Raw genomic sequence first — 24528 nt, forward strand, 5'->3', positions numbered from 1 at the left:
TCCAAGACGCTGGTTGGTAGTCCTACTTTATTTCTCCTATGTTGGTTGGGTATTCTTGATCCTTTGTTTCTCCCATAACCGCATCTTGATGTATACGAAGGTGATTATTGGTGACTTTGTGTGGATTTGTGGTTGTTGTTGCTTGTTAGTTGTTGGTTGTTCGTGGTGATCGTTGGTTGTTGTCGGTGCTAGATTGGTTGTTGATTGTTGGTGGCGGTGTTAGTTCTTGGTGCTTGTTGATTGGTTGTGATTGTTGTTGGTGTTGTTGGTAGTGGAGATATTGGTGATTGTTGGCTGTTTGTTGGTATTGATTATTGTGGTGGTGATGGTCTTCTCGGGTTGGTGATTGGCCTTCGTTATTGTTGGTGGTTACCAGTGTTTTATGACAATCTTATTGTTAGTGGATTGATATTGGGTTGATAGTGTTGTCTACTCGTGTATTGGAGGTTGCTTGGTATTTGTGGTTCTCGGCATTATTGTTGTGGTTGCCGACTATTGTTGGTTGTTGTTATGGATCCAGGTGATTTGTCTTCGCAGCAAATGACTTCCCTTAAGGTTGATGAGGTCCCTTCTTCCACTCTAGCTTCTAGTTATTCCCACGTTGAGGCCCTTCTCTAGATGAATTCCATAAAACTTGATGGGAAAAATTACCCTCCTTAGTAGAGGGCCGTTCGTACATATCTTCTTGGTCGGGGTAAAGTTCGCCTTGAGCGTGCTCCCCCCAACCACTATAGATTCCTCCTTTGAGATATGGGAGCAGAATGATGTAGTGATTTGATCTTTTCTGTGGAGTTGTATGGAACCCCAGGTGGCTGCTAATATGATGTATCTTGATTCCTCTAAGGAAGTCTGGGACCAGGGAACAACTTTGTACTCTGGAGCTGATAACATCACACGACTGTGTGATCTCTTATTTGACTGGCTTGGCTTGCATCGTGGGAAGATGTCCATTGCAGATCATTACAGTTCTTATATTGCCCCTTGTCAGTAGCTTGACCTGCTTCAGCCGTTCATAGTAGATCATGTCGTTCTTGCAAAGTGTCAGGAGGACATGAGTGTTGTTGGCTATCTTGACTCCTTGGGCCCCGATTATCTTCAGCAACGCCAGCAGATCGTCGGTTATTGCCATCTTCCGTCTCTTGCTGACACGTTATCTTGTGTATAGCGTATGAGGCTGCTCCGGTCAACGACCATCATGTTAATGGGTATGCACTTGCTAATTCTACTGGTGGAGATCGCGACCTTGTTTTTGGGAGATTTGTTTGTGGTCATGATGGCTGTGGCTGTGGCTGTGGCTGTGCTAGTCGTGGTCGTGGTCGTGATTAAGGGGAGGTCGTGGTTATGGGTCTCGCTATTGTACCCACTATCGTATGGATGACCACAATGTTGACTATTGTTATGATTTACATCCAGAGCTTCGACCGCCCTATTACTGCTTCTTTTGTGGCTTTTGATGGTCCCCTCCTTGCTCCTACATCAGCCCCCACAGACTCAATTCTTGTCAATCGTTGAATATGAGGAACTTGTGTGCCTTTGTGATAGAGGCAAGCAGCCCACTGCCACCTGTCTTGCGCTTTGGCATGAAGCAGTGCGTTGTTGATCACTCTGTTTTCAGCTACCAGTCCATTGCTGGATATATCTTCTTGATTGTTTACGTGGATGATATTGTGATCACATGAAATGACAAAGATGGTATACAGAGATTAAAGACTTCTAAAAGGAGAATTTTCCACAAAAAACTTGGGTCTTCTCATATACTTCCTTGGAATCGAGGTAGCACATTCTCGTTATGGTCTTTTTTTGTCACAGAGAAAGTACACTTTGGATATTCTAAAGGAGACAGGTTCCATGGGGATAAAACCAACATCTACGTCTATGGATCCTAATGTGAAGCTCCATCTAGATCAAGAAGACATGTTGGATGATCCAGGTCGATACAGAAGGTTGGTTGGAAAATTAATTAATTTGACAGTTATCCGTCCTGATATCTCATTCGTTGTAGGCTTAGTTAGTCAGTTTATGAGCTCCTCGCACATCTCATTGGGCAGCAGTAATTCAGATTGTCAGATACTTGAAGGGTACACCCGGGAAAGGCTTGTGTTTTAAGAAAAATGGCCACGAGTAGAGGGGTTCACTGATGCAGACTGGGTGGGGTCTCCAGCAGATAGGAGGTCCACAATGGGTTACTGTACTTTTGTTGGAGGTAATATGGTGTCTCGGAGAAGTAAGAAGCAAGACATTATGTCTAAGTCAAGTGCTGAAGATGAATCGAGGGCTATGTCATATATGAGTGGAGAACTGATTTGGTTGCGGTCTTTTCTATTAGAAATTGGTTTCCCACCTTCATGTTGTGACAACAAATCTGCCATTCATATTGCTACCAACCCGGTCTTCCATGAACGAACCAAACCATTAGGGCCAACTAAGTTAAAGTATGCTTGTAACAACCTAGGAATGTATGATATATACATTCCAGCTTGAGGGGGAGTGTTAAATGTATTCACGCCACTTAAGGGCATATTGGTCATTTGTATTATTTTAATACATAAGTGAAATCGTGAGGGGGAGAACGTACTTGTGGCTTCTCCAGTTCACACGATTCTCTATCTCTCTTCTCTCTCCTCCTCTCATCTCATCTTCTTTTCCACCATTCACTCCATCATGTAGAAATCTAACAGTAGTTATATGCACTTGTGTATACTCAGAAGTTCTATAGGATTTTTGTGTTTGGTTCACACAATTCCCCTATACCAAAATGTCCTGTGGCAATCTCAACATGACATTCACTGGAACCTTAATATCTAAGATGACTTGTAAGAATAATAGAAAATTGTTAGGCCATTAATTCAGTGTCATGAGGAGTTCATCGAAGTCATGTGTAAAGTAATTTGTTGAATTAAGGGACAGGAAAGTGCCACGAAATGGCAGATGAATTCCCGTTTGAGCGGCGAGAAAACATTAAACAGTAGAAGATGCAAACATTAATAGATGCTAAACTAAGCACTATGTAGTAGACAAATTTTAGTAAATCTTACATTTATTGAGAAGATGCCTCTTCTTGATCTAGATCTTATGCCTCTTCTAGGTCTTGGCAGATGCCTGCTGCCTCATCTAGATCTTGGCTGATGCCCGCTCTGATACCATGTAATTGCTATTAAAATAGAGAAGAGGGAAAATAAGAAGATAAAGATGTTTAGGCTCAGTATGAGATGAATGACTTTTTCTCTAGGAGAGACTAGTGAACATGAGCTCTTCATTATATAGTGTGTACGTAGTAGATGCTCAATATGAGATGAATGCCTCTTTCTCTAGGACAGACTAGTGAACAACCGAACATGAGCTCTTCATTATATAGTGTGTACATAGTATATGAATTTTCTATTAAGTAGGGCAACCTTCTAAAAAATTACTAAGGGATAATTGTAATCATAAAACGTCTAGGCTCAATATGAGATGAATGTCCCTTTCTCTAGGAAAGTCTAGTGAACGTGAGCTCTTCATTATGTAGTGTGTACATAGTATATGAGTTTCCTATTAAGTAGGAGTGTAGGACAACCTTCTAAAAAAATGACTAAGGGATAATTGTAATCAATTTACTATAGACACAAATCAATCAACATAAATATGAGGAGGACCAACTATGTTGCTATCTTTAGAGAGAGATGATGAGGATTGACAGTCATCTTTAGAGGTTGCCATCGTTAGAAAGATGCGATGATGATTGATCAAATCTTTAAAGATATTTTTGATTCCTAATGAAATAGTTAGTACTTACCTTTCAAAAAAAAAAAAAAAATTAAATAGTTAGTACTTACGTGGAAAATTAAAAATCTGTCTTTCCATTTTTTATCTATTTTAATTAATGAAAATGGATATAAAACGTAACCGAATTACCAAATTTACGATAAGGCTTTAACAATTACATGTGTAGCTGTAGATCGAGTAATTATATCTAATAGTTGATAGATTATTACTTGACCATTTACATTGCATTTTCTTCTTTTTTCAATGATACCACTGTATTCTCCCAGCTTTTAATTGGTTCCTTCATCATTTATTTTTCATATATTGTCTTGGATAATTAAATGTGAATGAGATAGAATCTGATCAATGACTATTTCACAGGAAGAGCTAATGCCAATGGTACGGTCACAAAACCTTACGCTTTCATTTTCATCGGAGAGTTCTATCCAGGAAGAGTTAGAACGAGAAAGTACTGCTGATGTGTTAACTATATTGGTGAGGATTTGATTAAACAATTTTTGTTGGTACGCTAGTCATTGGAACCCTTTTTCTCTTAAGATAAAGGAATTTCCGCCTATGTGATAGCTCTAGTAATGAGTATTTGATTAAACAGTTTCTGTTCACTTATTAGTCTGTTGGAACCCATTTTTCTTAAGCCCGCTTATCTAAAGCAATGAGAGGTTATTTTCACTTTGGTGGTGAAGTACTACTCTACCATTATGCCAGCTTGTTGACAAAGCAGTTACTGTTGAATTATTTTCGTTGGTTGACCTTTTTAATATTAATGGTTGTCCTTTTTAATATTAATGGTTTTAAGTGTCCTTTGTTCTCTAACTTTGAATCAGGTAAGCTATCTTGTGATGTTTGCGTACATATCTTTCACATTGGGAGATGCACCTCGTCTGTCTTCTTTCTATGTTTCATCTAAGGTATGGTTTTATTCTGTATTAAAGTTTCGTTCTATCTTGTTTATCATTTTTTCTCTTTGAATTTTGGCTGTGCTCAAGCATTTGTTGCATGGGAAATGTACCATATATTTATTTTGGTGGCATTCCATATGATTGGCTGTGCTTTGAATAGTCATGCATGGAAAAGCTCTCTTATGGTGGCACTCATTTATTTTGGCCTTGTGCTCGTAGCTCATATGCAAGGTGCTTCACAGTGCAGCTGTGTGGTCGTGGGTGCAGTCCCATTTTACCTACCAAAGAAAAGCATGTCCTTGGAGATTCATTACCAACATTGTTGTTCTTTATAAATAGACGGCTGCTAGCAAAACACGATTTTATCTGGAAAATAAAGATGAAAGTCACGAAACCCAATGTTGTAACACCAGCGCCAGAGGACAAGTGGCTCGAATCGCCGTGAAATGCAAAAATCAGTGTGGAATTGACCAGATCACTGGTGAATTCCACTTTAGTCCAACGAAATTCCATTTTGGTAGTGTTTTTCTTATAAATGTAATGTATGTCAGGCAATATTTTTTGAAGGTGAGGTGTAAACCTCATGAATTTGTGATTTTAAGTTAAAAAATTCAAATAAAGATTAAAACAATAGAAAATATGTTATTTTGTTAGTGTAAATAAATGAAGAACGAGAGCAAGAGGCGAGGAAAGAAAAGAGGAGGTTCGTAGGTTTTCAAACTAAAACCCATGACCGCCTCTCCCCTCTTGCATTTTATGTATGTACAATTACAATATCTAAATTTTTTTTCACTTGTGACAAAAGCGATGGCCCCATCACATCACAGTTCTAACACCTTCCCATCAAGCTGGAGTATAGATATCACTAATACCCATCTTGGAATAAATATGTACACTCTCAATTAAACTCATTGCTTTGGTAAATATTTCAACTAGATGATCTTATGATCTACATATGGTGTAGATATTTCCCCATCCATAACTGTATCTCTAACAAAATGGAAATCTATTTCAATGTGTTTATTCTTTCATGGATCGCTGGATTGCTGGAAATATATGAGGCAACTTGATTATTAGAAAATAATTTGAATGGACGATCAATAGTAAAGCTAAAACCAATATCATAATATAAAATTGTCAACCTCATCGACCCAGAAGGCATTTGAGCCATGGCTCGATACTCTGCCTCTGCACGAGATCTTGCAACCACAGTTGGCTTTCTGCTTCACCACATAACAAGGTTTCCCCCGACAAAATTACAAGAAGTGGTAGTTGATCTCCTATATGAAGTAGAGCCAACGCAATTAGCGTCAATATACCCCTTAATGTGAATGTGGCCATTCATCTTATAGAATACCCCTTGACAAGAAGCAGAGGTATCTCAATGTATGTGGAACACACGTAGTATCCATAAAGTAGCTTACCACACTGAACGCAAGTGTGAAATCTGGTCTGGTAATGGTTAGGCAGATTAATTTATAAACCAACCTCATGTACCCCCCTGGATCCTCAAATAGTTCTCCTTAATTAACCATGAGCTTGGTTTTGGAATCCATAAGAGTGTCGACTGGTCTATTCCCTAGGATAAATGTCTCTTCGAGCAAATCTAACACATACTTCATTTGGAAAAAAATTAATGTGAAGTCTTGATCAAGCCACCTCAATACCCAAAAAATATCGTAACCTTCCCAATATCCTTAAGTATGGAAATCTCGCTAAAGAAATCATTTTAAGTCCTCAATGCCTTTGCTGTCACTACCTATAATCACAATATCATCGGCATAGACCACCAACATAATTTTACTTAGTGTTCCTCCTAAACACTGGATGATCAGCCTGACACCTCTTTTAGCCCAAACCGTGTGACAACTTTGCTAAAGTCAAATCAAAACCTAATTTGATTTGTACCAAGATCTATATATATATATATATATATATATATGTGTGTGTGTGTGTGTGTGTGTGTGTGTGTGTGTGTGTGTGTGTGTATTCAACCCTTTTAAACCCTAGGATTAGATGTATGACTCTGATATTATGTAAATAAGAAAATGGGAAGAAGAGAAGAGAGGAGGTTCATAATTTTTCAATTTAAAATCCACAATCCATCTCCTCTATTTTGTATATGTGCAATAAGCAATATTTAAAAAAATAATCCACTGCGTAATGGCCTTCATCACATTACGAGATTCTAACAATTAAAAAAGATATAACAAAGAGGAACCCTCCAAACAATGAAGCTCAAAGGAGAAAGACAAAGGACTATGTTTCTTGCATTTGATCCAAGTAACAATTCTATTAGATATACCTCAAAGAATGCTATCTGATCAGCTCTTGAATTTCCTTGTATATTTCCTCCTTTAACTTTATGTTATATTATACATTACACACCCATGCAATTAGTTTTTGTTGATCAAGTTAGTTTTCTACATGCATTCCATGTTTCATATGATAATTGTGTGTTAACCAGACACGTTCCAATTATGCTTTAAGCTGGATGCCTTGGAGGGTCCGTATGTCTTATGATTATGGCCTAAGAATTTGTGTGGGTGCCTTAACCAGACACGTTCCAAATATGCTTTAAGCTGGATGCCTTAGCCAGACACGTTCCAAATATGCTTTAGTAAATGAATTTGTGTGTTTAATATTGGTCAATTATGCATTACATCCTTCTGAGCCCCTAGTAAATGGATTTGTGTGTTTCATGTTGGTCAGTTATGCATTACATCCTTACACCCAGAAGCTTCTATTGTACGATTGCTAACTTTGAACTGAATCTTATTTTTGTTTTCTTCTTTGTTTTTTTTATTTCTATTTATTTATTTTTTGAATACTATTCTTACTTTCCTTTCTTTCTTTCTTTTAGCTTTGAGATTCACATCTTTTATATGTATATCTCATTTTTTTCTGTTTGATTGAGTACCTTTTCTATATCAATTTTGATCTTATGGATAATTTATTTTGAGTTATGGACTGGATTCCAGGTACTCCTAGGCCTGTCAGGAGTCATGGTTGTCTTGCTCTCTGTTCTGGGATCCATTGGATTTTTTAGTGCCATCGGAGTGAAATCTACACTAATCATTATGGAAGTCATCCCTTTTCTTGTTTTGGCTGTAAGTACATTTCTTCTACGACTAGGATTTTATATCATAATGTTTTGTGATTTGAACCTGCTTGATATGAATATGATGTGCCTTCTAATGTAATGGTTATAACATCTCTGTGTGATTGGAATAGTGTCCCCTCCTGATTGTGCCATTAGTGCTACTAAACTAGAACATTCCACATGTCAAGAAAAATAGGTTCGTTTTCTACAGACTGCTTTGTTATTATGCATGCGTATGTTGTCAATTAGCAAGTACTATACTAATAAGGGCATTTAGGGGGCTTCGAAGCGCCCCCCGCCACACCCATCCACACACCCACACCACCCCCACCCTATTAGTCCCTATTTATTAGTGGCCCTATCACGCCTCTAGCATGTAAGCTCATCCCATTTCATCAGAACTATATACAATATATGGTCTCACCCTACTAGTCCTGTTTATTAGTGGCCCAATCACGCCTCTAGCATGTAAGCTCATCCCATTTCGTCAGAACTATATACAATATATGGTCTTATACTAATGGTACCATTTGAACTTTTAGGAGGCTTGGCTTGCATGGGCCTATCATATTCCCAAAAATCTATCAACAGCCAATGAAATAATTGTTTGATAGATTCTGGAATCTGGAGTGTCATTATCATAGCAAGTGATTGCAGATATTTGATTGACTCTTGATGGCTTTATACGAATATTAAAAGCCATTAGCTGCTAATTAGATAATTGTAAAATAAAACGATTAGACGTCACCAATTTTTGATGTCAAAGAGTTCAATTAAACCTCCTATACAAAAATATCGCCACTCGAAAAAAAAACCACAGTAAAGGATTAGACGTCACCAATTTTTCAAAGAAGTGGAAATCAGTAAATCTCGTTATCCAACCTTCAGCATCCAGAACTTTGTCGAATTATTTCCACCATGAAATAGTTGCCCTGTATATTGTATAGAGTTTAACGAGTGGAAAAAAATACGGAGAGAACACATAGAGAATTTCTTGGTTGGCCTCTTTATGGATTCTATAGACTACTCTTCTTATCCTAATTCACTCCCTCCTTTCAGCGAGCGAAGAAAGAACTGAGGCAAGTACTGCACCCCCTCCCTCCACACACGCATGCTATGAAGCACGGGTACGGGTACGGGGTATGTGTACGACACGACACGGGTACGTGGGAACGTGGTTTTCCAAAAAAAACCGGGTGCGGGTACGTTCCGGTACGCCGAATATAATAATATATTTTAATATTTTATTATATATTTATAAAAATTAAAAATAATAATTGGAGAGCAATCAAATAATAATAATATCACCAAAATGGAAAATTGTAATATTACTCTTCATTTCATAAGTGATTAAGTTCCATATTTCATAACATGAGGCATCAATACATCATTCATTAGAAAAAAAGTCTGTCTCCAGTGTATTGACCACTGCCTGACAAGATGAATAATATTTAGAGACCAAATTATAAGATTTTTTATACCAGACTTTTGGGATTTAATAATGTTTGGACATGATAGATTTTATGAATTTTTAAAATTTGAAAAATACCCTACCATTTGGAAGTTACGGAAGTTAAAATTTTGACCCGACCCTTTTTCTTCGAATTTTGTACTAGAACAGGAGAGTAGACTTTTTTTCCTTTTAGATTTGGGTCTTGAAACTATTTTTAATAAATCCAAATGGGGGGTATTCCGTTATTTACATGTAAACCTTACGTAAATGGACAATAAAATAGTAAAGACATTTACACCAGCTGGGAGAAGCAGGGGAGGAGAGAGAAGAAGCAGGAAGGATTTACACCAGCTGGGAGAAGCAGGATGAGTCGGGCACGCGTGGGTGCGCACCCGACACGCACCCAACAACCAAATTTCGGTTTTTTTTTTCTTTCAAAATGTGGGTATGTACCAAGGACGTACCCAGGGCGTACCCGCACCCAATATATGTCGGGTATGGGTACGGGAGCCCCGGGAGAGTACCCGTGCTTCCTAGCACGCATGCACTCACACAAAATAAAAACAGTACAAAAAAAAGAAGAACCAACTGCCCGGAGCTAGATTTATACTTGTTATTGTGGTTGATTGTGGTGTTAAGCCAGCACCAGCCTAAGCTCTGTATATAGAAAACTTGGAAAATGGCTTTAGAATGGTTTGAAGTTGAAAACATTCCATTTATTTCAATCTAGTTTATGGTTTAAAATCTTGAATATAGAAAATAAAGAATGTTCAACTTGTTATTATTTGATTCATTGTTTTATCATTCTCGAAGGCAACAATTTATAGTAACCTGTTCCAACATCCTGCTTAGAACATTTAGTTATTCAATTTAAAAAATACATATATGGGTGGACATATGGAATTACCACTTTTGTGCCTGTTGTGTTCTGGGTATCAGTGCAACTCGTGATTGTCAATTGTTGGGTTTATCATATATTAAAATTTAAGATCAATTATTGAACTTTGGCTTTCTTTCAGGTTGGTGTGGACAACATGTGTATCCTGGTACATGCTGTCAAACGGCAACCCCTGGAGTTGCCTTTAGAAGGACGGATAAGTAATGCCCTGGTTGAAGTGGGACCATCTATAACATTAGCTAGTCTATCTGAGGTTTTAGCATTTGCGGTTGGAAGCTTCATTCCCATGCCTGCATGCCGCGTGTTCTCCATGTTTGCTGGTCAGAGCATTTTGATGTCCACAATGTTAGAGGTGTATATGTGCCTACGGGCAGTTTGGTCTTTGTACTCTTTCACTTTTTATAAATACATGTGACGGGATGGTGAGGTGAGAGAGAGAAATGGTCGAGGGGTTGGGAGGGTGGAGGCGAGGAAGAGAGATGGGCGAGAGGTAGAGAGAGATGGTGCTAGGGTTTGGGCTTGGTGGGGGATGTTGAGAGAAAGAATTAGAGAAGAGAAAGTGAGTTAGAGAGATGATCTCCCCCTCACTAATATATTTATTAATAATGGAGAAGCATAATTACATCTATGCCCTCAGGCTTATTACATATATGCAACTATATCCAACACTCCCCCTTAAGCTGGAATGTAGATATTGTACATTCCTAGCTTGCTACAAATATCATTCAACTTTGACTTAGGCAAGGGTTTCGTAAATATGTTAGCTAACTGGTCCACAGATCGAGTAAAAGAAGCCTGTATCTCTCCTTTATGAATTTTCTGACGAATAAAGTGGCAATTCACCTCTATATGCTTGGTTCTCTCGTGGAAAACAGGATTGGTGGCTATGTGAATTGCAGCTTTATTATCACAATAAAGCTGAGCTGAAGAAGAACAAGGAAAACCAATATCCGCTACGAGGAAACGTAACCAAAGGAGCTCCCCACTAGTATAGGACATAGCTCGATATTCTGCCTCAGCACTTGACTTCGAAACGACTTCTTGCTTTTTACTTTTCCAAGACACCAGATTGCCCCCAACAAATGTACAGTAGCCAGTAGTTGATCTCCTATCTGCTGGAGATCCTACCCTATCTGCATCACAATAGCCTTCTATTCTGACATGTCCATTTTTCTTGAATAGTAGTCCTTTCCCTGGTGCTCCTTTCAAATAACGAAGAATCTGAACTACTGCTGCCCAGTGAGAAGTACGAGGAGCACTCATGAACTGACTGACTACTCCAACTGCGTAGGAGATATCTGGGCGAGTAACTGTAAGATATATGAGCTTGCCAACTAGTCGTCTATATCTGCCAGGGTCTTCCAACAGATCTCCTTCCTCTGGAATAGGCTTCACACTAGGATCCATAGGCACAGATATAGGCTTTACTCCAAGATTTTCTGTTTCTTCTAGTGGGTCTAACACATACTTTCTCTGTGATAGAGATATTCCTTGAGAAGAATAGGCCACCTCTATCCCTAGAAAGTATCTAGGTCGACCCAAATCCTTTGTAGCAAACTCTGTCTGTAAAAAACTCTTCAGCCTTTGAATTCCTCCTGAGTTGTATCCTATAATAATGATGTCATCAACATACACAATCAGAAGGATGCACCCTGCAGAGGATTTATGACTGAATACTGAATGGTCTACTGCACACTGTCTAAGACCAAAGCGAATAACGACCTCACTAAATCGACCAAACCATGCTCTTGGAGACTGTTTCAAGCCATATAAGAATTTCTTAAGGTGACGAGCAGAGGAGGACGTCTCCCCCTGAGCAGCATACCCTGGATGCTGCCCCATGTAAACCTCCTCCTGTAGATCGCCATGCAGAAAGGCATTCTTCACATCAAGTTGATGCAGAGGCCAACCATGATTAGCTGCCATGGATAAGATGACACGAACTAAAGGAATCTTGGCTACGGGGAGAAAGTCTCATGATAGTCAACCCCAAAGGTCTGAGTGTACCCCTTAGCAACCAGATGAGCTTTCAACCGTTCAACATTTCCATCAGGTAAATACTTAATGGAGAAGACCCAACGACAACCAACTAGTCGAGTCCCAGCTGGAAGAGAAACAAGTTCCCGTGTTTGGTTGGATCGAAGTGGCCCCATTTCCACATCCATAGCAGCTCGCCAACCAGGATGTTCAAGAGCCTCCTGTAATGATTTTGGTAACTCTACAGAGGACAAGGAAGAAACAAAGGCTTGAAAAGAAGGCGTTAGTCTATCATAAGAAACAAACTGAGAAATAGGATGGGCTGTAGAATGAGACCTAGTACGAGAAGCAATGGGAGAATCAGAAGTAATGACAGATGATGGTAAAAAAGATACCTCAGTAGGCATGAGTGGGACCTCGACTGTAGTAGATGATGGATGATGAGAAGGAGGTGGAGGCCTCGTCTTCTGCACTCGTCTCTGATATTCTTTTGTAACGGGTGGGCGAACCACCGGAACTGAAGAAGAGGGTGCCGGTTCTGAGTGTGGCGCAGGCTGGAGTGGTACCTGTAAAGGGTCAGCAAGCGAAGGAAGAAATAAGGGTACCTCATCCGGGATGGAACTAGGAGCAGGAGGAGTCGAAGGCCCAAAAAAAGGTTCTGATTCAAAGAATGTTATGTCGGCGGAGACAAACCATCGTCGTAAACGAGGACTATAGCAACGATAACCTTTCTGAGTTCTAGAATAACCCAGAAAGACAATGCTCTGACCGAAGATCAAGTTTGTCCCTACTAGGTCCAAGAAGGTGAACGAAACAGACACACCCAAAGACGTGAGGGAGGAGAGGAAACGGATCCTGTTGAGGATACAACAGACAAAAAGAAGAGGAACCACGAAGGACAGAAGATGAGAGACGATTTGCAAGAAAACATGACGTCAACACGGTCTCTCCCCAAAAAGATTTAGGGACTCGCATTTGAAACAAGAGCGAGCGAGTAACTTCAAGTAGGTATCTCAATTTTCTTTCTGCGACACCATTTTGCTGCGACGTGTAGGCACACGAAGATTGATGAATAATCCCATGACCTGTAAGATAATCCTCAAAACCATGTGTAGAAGAGAAATATTCGCGAGCATTATCAGTATGGAGACATTTGACATTGCAATTATACTGGTTATTTATTTCAACATGAAATTTTTGAAAAGCACTGAAGACCTGGGAGCGGTATTTCAACAAATAGAGCCATGTCATACGTGAATAATCATCAATAAAAACAACGAAATACCTAAAACCATTATTGGACGCGACCCTAGAGGGCCCACATACATCAGAATGAACTAAACTAAAAGGACTATCGACACAACTGAGGACTCGGGAAGGAAAGGACACCCGGTGATGCTTCCCAAGTTCACACGACTCGCACTGGAATGGAAAAATAGAAGATGGAACATAAGACGTCTACTGAAGGCACTGAAGGGACAGATGACCAAGACGGCAGTGCCACTGAAATGCATCGACGGATGTATGCAGGACTGTAGGAGAGCAACTGCAGTCAAGGAGGCAGAGACCATCCACCTCACGTCTCGATCTAATCGTCTTCCAAGTCGAAAGATCCTGAAAAACACAATACGATGGATAAAATGAGATGGAGCACTGAAGATTTTTCGTTAATTGGCTAACAGAAAATATGCTAAAAGGAAATTTTGGAACACATAAAACAGATGATAAAGAAATATTAGGTGAAGGACAAATTGTGCCAATACCAGTGATGGGGGAAGTGGACCCATCAGCAAGAGTAATGGTCTGAGTTCCTGTCAGGATGGAATGAAAAGAAGCAAGCTGAGAAGAGTTACCAGTAATGTGATTGGAGGCTCCTGAGTCAATAATCCAGGACCCGGAGCTAGAAAGTAAGGTCGTGGGTGAGCTACCTGGCTGAGCAAACCCTGCAGTATGATGGGAGGCATTCTGTCTGAACCGTTGTAGCCCTTATAATCTGATCTCGTGAATGTGAAAGGTTCATCAGCAGAAATAGAGACAGGCAAAGAGGGCACACTGTCAGACGGACCGGTCACAGTGAGATGGGCTGACCGGCCTGTGCGAAGCTATGGATGTAGTGTGTAGCATGTCTCAATCTGGTGGCCATCCCTATGACAATGAGTACAATAAGGACGACCACGGCCAGCACCAACCCGGCCACGGCCACGAGCCCGAGTAGAGTAGCCACCTCCTCTAGGTGGTCGAGACCCACCAGAACTGTCAGAAGAAACTAGAGCTGCACCCTCAGACGGAAGGCTGGGAGATGGATCATCAAGACACTGCTGTGCTCGTAAATAAGTCTCCCGTAATGAGGGAATAGTGCCCGAGCCAAGGACCTGCTCACGGAAGGAAGCAAACTCAGGGCCTAAGCTCTTAAGATAATGAACAACCCGGATCTGCTCTCACTAACGGCGAAGAACATTGATATCAGACGTGAGGGGTAAGTAGATGTCAAGCTGCTGACATAAGGACAAAAACTGGCCATAATGAGTCTTCAGGGACAGATCACCACGGCGAAGACGCATCCACTCAGAGTAAGAAGAGCAAATACGTCGGAGATTCTCAACCCCAGAGTAAGTGTCAGCGGTATTATCCCAAATCTCCTTCGCTGTGGGAAGGAGAATCATCATGGATAAAATGGCAGGCGTCATGCTCTGCCATAGAAGACTGCAAATCAAGGCATCTTCCATTTCCCAACGGGTGAAGGACGGGTCCGTACGTGGAGGGGGGTCCTGACGAAGAAAACTGACCTTACATCTCCTAAGGAGATAGGTCTCAATTGCAACTTTCCAGGGAAGGTAGTTAGTTCCATCAAACATGGCAATATTCAACTGTGGGTATGAACTCTCCACAGGTGCCAAGGTTGGGTGAGACGATGAAGAAGGAACCGACGGTGTGGTAGAAGCATGAGTCTCAGTGGTCATGCCAAGAGATGGATCAACGATGACAGGAGGTTCCATCAAGACCACAAAAATCAAGAAACAAAGAAACCACAACTAAGGGCTCCAACGAGGAGACGTAGAGAAGAAGAATAAGAACTAACTAATCCACCAGGAAGCTCATAGAAAAAGCGCACAAGAAAGGACCAAGTGCATAGAGAGACCCATACAGAGACTAGGAAGATGCCGAAGACGTAGTAAGAAGAGAGAAATCTAACACATCAAAGAAAGAGGGTAAGAAATAAGGCTTTTAACAAAGAAATCCAAACACTGCTTGGGTTTTCAGGGGGGCGCGAGTGGGTTTGAGGTGGGGGCAAAACGCTGGATTGCTTGGGTTTCCAGGGGGCGCAAGTGGGTTTGAGGGGGGGCAAAACGCGGAATGTGCTTGGGTTTCCAGGGGGCACAAGTGGGTTTGATGGGGGGCAAAAAGAAGCAATCTGTTTTGGATATGGGGAAGGTTAGGGTTATGTTTAGGGCGTGGGAGAGATGAAGATGAGAATGAGGAAGGTGTTAGGGAGAGATAAAGATGAGGATGAGGAAAGGGGTTAGGGTTAGGGTCAGGGTTGAGGAATGGAGAAGATGGAGGCTAAGGGGTTTCTCTAGGGATAAAAAACCTTAGGGCTTTGATACCATGTTGAGAGAAAGAATTAGAGAAGAGAAAGTGAGTTAGAGAGATGATCTCCCCCTCACTAATATATTTATTAATAATGGAGAAGCATAATTACATCTATGCCCTCAGGCTTATTACATATATCCAACTATATCCAATAGGGGAGAAGATGGAAGGAGAAGAAGAAGATGATAAAGAAGAGTAAGAAGAAGAAGAAGAGGTGGTGGTGGTGGTCTGATGGAGATGGGTGCTCTCCAACGGTGGTCTTTAGGGCACCACAACCCTAGGGCTCTGATACCATGTTGAGAAGAGAAGAGGATGAAAAAAAATGAGTGAGTTGGGATTAGCTCCCCCTCACTTATGTATTTATATAAAAAATGAAAGAGTACAAAGACCAAAGTGCCCTTGGCACATATACACTTAACACACAATATTCATGTTCCCCTTTAAAATAGCATTTTGATCACTTGCAGTTGACTTTGATCTTTTTTTGCAGCATTGGCTGTTCTTTTGGACTTCCTTCTGCAAGTTACGGCTTTTGTTGCCTTGATAGTTTTTGACTTTTTAAGGGCTGAGGATCATCGGATTGACTGTTTTCCATGCATAAAAATTTCTCCATCCACCACTGAATCTGGTAATGGTAAAGATACAGTTTTTCCTTTTTTTTCTCTTTTTTTTATAACAAGTTGGTTCCATTAGTGTTTCTGATATGGGTCTTGAGCTTCAAATGATGCATTGAGTTACATTATGTGTTTTGGGACCAGTGTTTTTTCCCTAGCACAACTTGAAACTTGAAATGATCTCTGATACGAAAGAATTGGAATGTAGGTATTGGTCCGAGAGAACCTGGGTTGTTGGGTCGGTATATGAAGGTAATAGTTATGATATTTGTTCATTTTTCAGTAAAAAAATTCTCATTATTAAATGAATACTCATACCTGTGACTCTTTAGCTGATTTCACTCTAAAGTTTTTTTGAACCTTATTTTCCTTCATCAACCTTGTTTCCGCTTAGTGTTTTTTATTTACCCATCCGGTCCTCTCTCTCTCTCTCTCTCTCTCTCTCTCACACACACACACACACACACAAGCACGTATATATGCCCTTAAAAAAACATATATAAATATACACACGAACCTATGCTTGTGTGTTGTAGGGTTGCAGCATCCCAAAATTTGAACCCTCAAACAGGCCCTTGGAAGATGTTTTGCATAGACTTGCTTATAAATGTCCACATGAATACATCGTGTACTAGACTTGGTTATAAATGTTCACATGAGTACACATGTGTGCATCCACGTAACAGATTTTAAAATAGAAAGATTATAAACTGGAAATTAATTGACATGTTGAGGCACCCCTGAGACACATCATACAAGGTGATGCAATGTGGTACGAGCTTATAGTTTTACATTTTAAATACAGAAATGGTAAAACTTATCAATAAATAGGAAAAGCTCAGGGGAAGTAGGGGAATATGGAAATATGTATGAAAATAAGTTCCTAAAAATTTTGGAAAGAAAAAATGGCAAGGAATATAATTCCATTGATGTGTATTTACTGAGTATATCAATTGCAGTTTTACAACTCTTATTATTCTTAAATGAGTAGATGAGTTTCCAGTCAGGAGTAGTTCGCAGTTACACTTCAAACATAGCATTCTAAGGAAGTAACTTTCATTAACAAGTTACTAGCAAACAACTAATAACAGTTACAAATTAACAATTTGATAATCGGGTAATTGAACTGTCATGCTTAACAGGTAGAAACATTGAAGAAAATATTTTTGAAACCCGCTCCATTTATTCTGATTAAGCGATTAGCAATAGGAATCTCTTAGTGTTTGTGGAAGAATTTACTTGCCTGCAAAGAATCGTGAGAACAAAGAATTCTCACAACCCTATAGAACATGGGTTTTGATGGATCTAAACTTATTTAATTGTTGTTATGAAACAAATATCAATAGAGACTATTCAATAGAGAAGATTTCGCAACAATGACTGTGTGGATGAAACACTTTAAGTATGATGAGGTGATTGTTATAGGTACTCGAAATGATGTGTGGCCTGAGATGAAGTGATTATGTTTCTAATATTTTTAGAACATTCTAGAAGCTTCTGTGAAACACTTGTGAAAGATTAGTAGAGCAGTTGTCAAATGTCAGTGAAATGCTTGTAAATGCTCTAGAAGTGTTCACGAAAAGGTTCCCTAGTCTCTACGTGTCCACATGTCTAGGGTTCAAGTAGATTTGGATTTGCTAGCGTAGAAGACAGTCAATATTTTCTTGAAGTATCTTTGCCTGGAGTAATCCATAGCTTCCTTGTTTCTGCCTTAATTTCTAGTGGTTCTCAATGCATTCATAAACGATTCCCCACTGGTTCTCTGTTGCTTCTCATTTTTTTGTAGTCTTTTTCACTCACGCATCATCTTTTGCTTCTCAAATTATTTGCCATGCTGGTAACTGTTACAATTGGCCGAGGGGGAAAAGACCTAAGGGTTTTAGCTAATGAAGGGAACAAATCTAGAGAGAAAGACGGAGAATTTGGGTTCTCTACATAATTATCTTTAAAAAATTTCTCTTAACTTTTGAAAGTCAAATTGGAATGTGGTTGTTTGAAATGATTCTCCTCTTTTTAGTTCTTTATTAAATCGTTGATTCCAATTATACTAATTAGAAAAATGCTATTAACGAGTGAAATACTTCAAAGGCCGAAAATGCCCCTAAATAGAAGCAAATATCACTAAATTTTCCAATACTTCTCAAGTTGGGGCTTGAATGTTTATGATTCCCAACAACTAAAAATCCCATGAAAATGAATTCTTCCTACGACCTTTGTAACTATATCATCATGAGCCTCATTAATGTGTAATTAAAACATTCATTTATATTCTCATTACACATTCCTAATGAAGTGGCAATCAACCTCTATGTGTCTTCTCACGAATGACTAGATTCGACATGGTATAAATGGATGTCTAGTTATCATAGTTTTCAGGATTTGTTGATAAGCTTAACTGCAATCTTGGCTTGAAATGATCTACCTTATCTTGCATGGGCCATCACCTATACTCTTTCTTCATCACTATACTTTACAATAGCGTGCATATTTATCTTCCATGACAAATGAATGCTAACTAGAAGTAGATATCCTGTTTGGTGGAAACCCAACCCAATAGCGTTTGGGTAAGAAAAATTCAAAGTTGACCAGGATCATTAAACAAAAATTCCTATCTGGCCACAAGCACCTCTGGTGCTAAGCGCCCCCGGAAACAGGGATCATCATTTTGGTTTTCATTAACAACAACGAATAAAGAGGCAGAATAACAAAGGATTCCACTTAAAAAGAACAAGCCATTGCTTTTAACCTGTAAAATAACTCAAAGACCCATTGGTCCCTAAATAAAATTGTTCATTTACCCTTTCTTTTGATATATATCTCTCTACCTTCTATTCATTAATTAATGCTCTTTTTTTTTTTAACTCATAGGAAGTCCATGCACCCCTTCTTGGCCTTCGGGGAGTTAAAATTTTTGTTCTTGCCGTCTTCACTGCTTTTGCCTTCGCAAGCATCGTAAGTTACTCTGATTCGATGGATATTTTCCTTATGCGTGCCTTCATGTTGATTTTTTTTTTTATGTATGGGTATGCATATCTAGTTACCTGAAGGTCATTCCATACATAGTTTTAAATTTCGTCCGAAATGTTGGGACCAAAACCGAAATTTCAGAATTCCCAAATTTTGGCCAAAATTTGAGAAATTCAATTTTTTTTTTAAATTAATATTTTTATGAAATTTCTGCTGAAAATTACCGAAATGACTATTTAATTATTTTTTTACCGGATTTCGGTCGAAATTTCTGGATCCGGCCGAAATTTCGGTTTCGGCCGAAATTTAAATCCATGATTCCATATAGCTCTTACTCTACGGATCTTAAAAAGCATATTGTGATTGAAATATATGTGTTGGCTTAGCATTTCTATTGGTTCAAACATGTTGTTTCCTTTCTTGGGAACTTGGACTTTGAACGCAGATGATGATTTGCAACTAGATCAGTGTGCTTCTAAGGTGATGGCAATGATTTGAATTTTTGAATAACTTTATCTAGCAACGAGTCATATTAAATGTTGAAATACCTACAAAAGTTTTGTTCTTGGTACTGATCGCTACAATACTAAGGATGATTGTCATATTTTTCAGACACATATATCCCTTGCACTATAAGGATCTTAAATATGGTCTTCCGATTTGTTTACCTTCACACGTATGCTAGGTTTTAAATGTTGGTTTTGGTATGCATGTCGGTCGCCACGAAAATGGAAGCATGTCGGTTTCGGTCAGATATGTTGATGTAAATCTTATAAAATCATGAAAATGTATGAGAATAATGAAAATTAAGATGAAACTTTAGGAAATGCTAGAATAAGCACAAATACAAACTTAGAAATCATCACATAAGCAAGACAAACCATCCATAATGGTTTAAAAAGATCAAACACCCAATTGCATGGGTTGTTGCGTATGTCTTGAATACTATGGTCCATTCTAAACTAAATATATGTATATAACCACATTTACGTATGCTACAAATAAAAACAAAATTCAGCATAAAGCTAACCACATTTATCAATTTCTTAAAGCAAGTACAATATGATGGAGTACAATCTAATGATGGAAATTTAAAGGTTTTTATAAAAAAATGGAAAAAAATGACCCCATTAATCAATAGAGTGAACCATAATAAATCACTGAAAAAATATGAAGCTAACATACACAGGTAATAAGTTTTTTGAAACATAATAATTTTTTTTTGAAAAAAATCTAACTCTGTCAATCAATAGATCGGCAAAAAGAACTTAAATATTATAAAATTAGAATCTAACATGTATATATGACTAGTTTTTACAAAATACTTTTTTCATATCTCAACTATAAATCTATTCAAAATAGAATTTCATGCATTGTGTTGATGTATCAAATCAACAATTATTTGATGCATTTACACCATAATTGAAGCAAAGACCAAAAAATAAAAACCATAAAATAAGCACTTACCATGCAAAAATGTGAAAACCCAAGCTTCTCTATACAATTTAGTCGAAAGAGATAAAGTGTCTTCGGAATAAACAGGATTTTTATAAAATTCATGGTCATGTATGATTTTCTTGTTTTATCATGTTAGAAGGAGAAGGTGTATATGTGCCTAAGGGCACTTTGGTCGTTGCACTCTCTTTCTTTTGTATAAATCAATGAAGCACGGGTGCGGGTGCGACATGACACGGATACGCGGGTACATGATTTTCCAAAAAACCCAGGTGCGGGTACGTTCGGGTACGCCGAATATAATAATACATTTTAATAGAGAGAGAGAGAGAGAGAGAGAGAGAGAGAGAGAGAGAGAGAGAGGGAGAGAGGGACCTCTCAGTTTTGCTGTAGCAAGTCTATGTTTATAGTATAATATATTTCTCATAGTTGTCATTTCAGTGTGTCAGTGCCATTATGGTGCAAGCATCAACCTTCTCATATAAATTTACATATATATTTATATTTATTGCTGTCAACAAGTATTTGCAGGTCTAATATAATGTACATGTGTTTTAGTATGTTTATGTATTATTTGCTTCGTCAGGTTTCTCTGCAGAGAGCAAATAAGAAAGATCTTATATTTGTCAGAACTTGTCAAATTGTCAAAAAGTAGTGGACTTTTAAAGCAGAAATCAGACAAAAGCTGCAGACTTTTATTAAAAGCATTTATTACATATAAGACAACACATCTTTACTAAGAAGCAGCAGCTCTTTTAACAATAAAACAAAGATAACATGGCACATATTCAGCCGTATGCCAGGGGAACAGAAAACGTTTCATGGAATAAAAACTCAAAACGTGTCGGGTGCGACGGGGTGTGCACCCTCGACGCACCCGACACGCATCCAACACTAAGAAAAGGGTTTGTTTTAAAAAGAAATGATGGGGTGCGTGCCCGGGACATGCCCGGGGTACCCGGGACATACCCGTGCTTCCTAGATATAAGTACATAAGTGAGGGGGAGCTATTCCCTAACTCACACTTTTCTCTCATTCTCCACTTCTCTCTTCTGTCAACATGGTATCAAAGCCCTAGGGTTTTGATCCCTTAGGGACCACCATTGTCACCCTCCTCCTCCTTCCTTGATATCACCCTCAACCTCAACCTCAACCTCCTAACCCTATCCCTAACCTCGCCCCTCTCCTCCCTCACCCCCACTCTTGCCGACCCTAACCAGTACCCCCGTACCCCCTAGCCTCTCTCCTCCCTCACCCTCTACGCTCGCCACTCTCCTCCCTCACCCCCAACCCCTTGCCACTTACCCCCAAACCCTCCTCCCTAACCCAAACCTTACCCAGACACAACCCGACTCTGTCCAACTTGAGGGGTCGTTAAGTAGGGCAAAGCTGAGTGATATTTTTAACAAGATAGGAATGTATGATATATTCATTCCAGCTTGAGGGGGAGTGTTAGAAGGTGCATATGTGGCTAAGGGCACTTTGGTCCTTGTACTCTCTTCCTTTTATATAAATACATGAGGGGGAGCTATTCCCTAACTCACACTTTTCTCTCATTCTCCACTTCTCTCTTCTCGCAACATATCATATTAGCATATTGTTCCCTGTTTTATTGTCATTCGCTCAGTTCTTCTTTGCAGTCCCTGTTTCCTTCAACCTCTGCTATTTTCTTTTGTCTAATTTCAGGTTATCTATTTCCTTTCTTTGGATTTTCCTACTACGTGTTTTGTCCTTCATTTACCCCATTTTTTAAAATTATTCTTTTTTCTTTTTGTATTTTTCTTTATTTTTTGGACAAAAAAAGAAGAAGGAAAAAGTACCCTTTCATCCTCTTTTGTATTCTCCTTTTCATGTCCTATCCTTTTTTATCTTTTATTTCTCATTTCCATTTTAACAGGAAAATAGGTTGATTGGTGAAACCACTCAGAGCATTGCCCCGAGAATTCACTAGGGCCTGCTATCCCTAATACATCCTTTATACCTTCATCACTTGTCTTGTCTTTTATGTAGTCCTACTAACATCATTTACTAAATTTATAATGAAATAAATATGAGTGCACTAATTTCGAAGATTCCCTTTTGGCAAATAGATTCTTCCTTTTTTATTCTTTAATTTGGAGGATAAAAATGTCTTGTATTTTACCAGTACAAAATCATTATCATTCGTAACTTTTTGTTCCTTTTTTATTCTTTAATTTGGAGGATAAAAATGTCTTGTATTTTACCAGTACAAAATTATTATCATTCGTAACTCTCAAGGTTCATAGTCTCTTATAGTCTTTTTCCATTCATAAGAAAATAGACACTTAATTACTTATTTCGTTTATGATCTTATATGGTGGTACTGTTTCTTTTGAAACTTATAGGCACTGTGCACGAGAATTCAACCTGGTTTAGAACAACAGATTGTTCTTCCACGAGACTCGTATCTTCAGGTCGGGTTTCATCTTTCTGTAATGCATTTTATTTTCCTATCCTTTACATGTCATGCTAGGTCTTCACTATTGATTCTCTCCGGTACTTTATAGTACTATCTGATTGATGTTTCTTGCAGGGTTATTTCAATAATGTTTCTGAGCATCTCAGAGTTGGACCACCATTATATTTTGTTGTGAAGAACTACAACTATAGGTATTGTAATATATGTTTAGTTGCCCGCATACTATTTTTTATTTTCCTCAGATCCAATATAATGGTGTTTTACCTTTTATCATATTTCAGTCTTTGGTATGACGGATAGTTGACCATTTGTTATGTCAATAATTCTTTGGTGTCAAAGCTATTCTATACAGATATTCAATGGTAGGATGTACCCAAGTATCATACAACAAGTGGCTTTAAATTTTCACCGAAACCGAAATGAAAATCTGAAAAGTTTCTCTTTCCATCCCCTGCTGAAATGCATACCAAAACCGAAATGCATACGGAAACCAAAACTATTTGTGTTTAAATAGTCTACTGTACTAGTATGTGTTACACCATTATATTTATATGAATTGTATGTAAAATGTACTGTATATATTATGTATAAATATTTATATGATTTGCATGTGAAATATAGTACAGTATGTACTGAATTATCAAACACGTGCAACAACGCATGCCACTAGGTGTTTCATCTTAAATGTCCCTTTGCATAAGCTTTTCTGATACGTTTTCATGATTTTGTAGGATTTTCACCAAAATTTCCATTCAAAACCGACATGTTTCCATTTCCATCACAACAAATACATCTAGCAACAGAAACCTGAAACCTTGGCAACAACTAGCATGCGTGAAACACTAATTGTTACCTAGAAAGTATAGAAATCCTCTTAAATACTTAATCCTTCACAGTACCAAAAAAAAAAGAAAAAAGTTGTTCAACATGTGGTTCATGGAACCCACTATGGTCAAGCTGGCCCCACTTTTTAACTCTACAATCAAGGGACTCTCCTTCGAGATTTCTTCTTCTTTCTCTTCGTGGCTGTGACTTGTGAGCAGCATTTTCCTTTCATCAATTTGAAATGAAGATTATGCATTTCATGTTTCATTGTTAAATCTAAAGTCAAGAATGAGAATTAAATTGAACTTTCATGGGTATGTTTGTTCTAATTGCTTTTTCATCCTCTTCAGCTTAGAATCGAGACATACGAACCAATTATGCTCCATCAGCCAATGTGATTCTAACTCTCTTTTAAATGAGGTACTGCACTTTGCTTTCTATTTATGAACATCTGCTGCATTGTATCTAAAGCATGCATGCTTGATGAGGATTCAAATTCTAGTTTGATTAGTTTTCTTTAGCATTATTCTTTTAAAAAAAC

The 24528-nt window shown here is 38.6% G+C and overlaps 1 protein-coding gene across 2 annotated transcripts in view; it reads left to right on the forward strand.

Moving 5' to 3' along the window:
• LOC143854074 (uncharacterized) overlaps positions 1-24528 on the forward strand; it is a 90093-nt gene that overhangs the window by 40777 nt on the left and 24788 nt on the right. Inside the window, exons 17-26 of one of the 2 annotated variants that reach the window (XM_077363822.1) lie at positions 4126-4239; positions 4590-4673; positions 7646-7774; positions 10240-10438; positions 16177-16320; positions 16509-16552; positions 19169-19252; positions 23089-23157; positions 23277-23353; positions 24338-24407. In XM_077363822.1, coding sequence (XP_077219937.1) covers positions 4126-4239; positions 4590-4673; positions 7646-7774; positions 10240-10438; positions 16177-16320; positions 16509-16552; positions 19169-19252; positions 23089-23157; positions 23277-23353; positions 24338-24407 — 1014 coding nt within the window. The remainder of the gene's footprint in view (positions 1-4125; positions 4240-4589; positions 4674-7645; positions 7775-10239; positions 10439-16176; positions 16321-16508; positions 16553-19168; positions 19253-23088; positions 23158-23276; positions 23354-24337; positions 24408-24528) is intronic. The other variant, XM_077363825.1, reaches the window with a different exon arrangement.

The sequence above is a fragment of the Tasmannia lanceolata genome, unplaced genomic scaffold, assembly GCF_043159265.1.
Source record: "Tasmannia lanceolata isolate RefF3 unplaced genomic scaffold, GAP_Taslan_0.1 ptg000020l, whole genome shotgun sequence".
Lineage (NCBI taxonomy): Eukaryota > Viridiplantae > Streptophyta > Magnoliopsida > Canellales > Winteraceae > Tasmannia > Tasmannia lanceolata.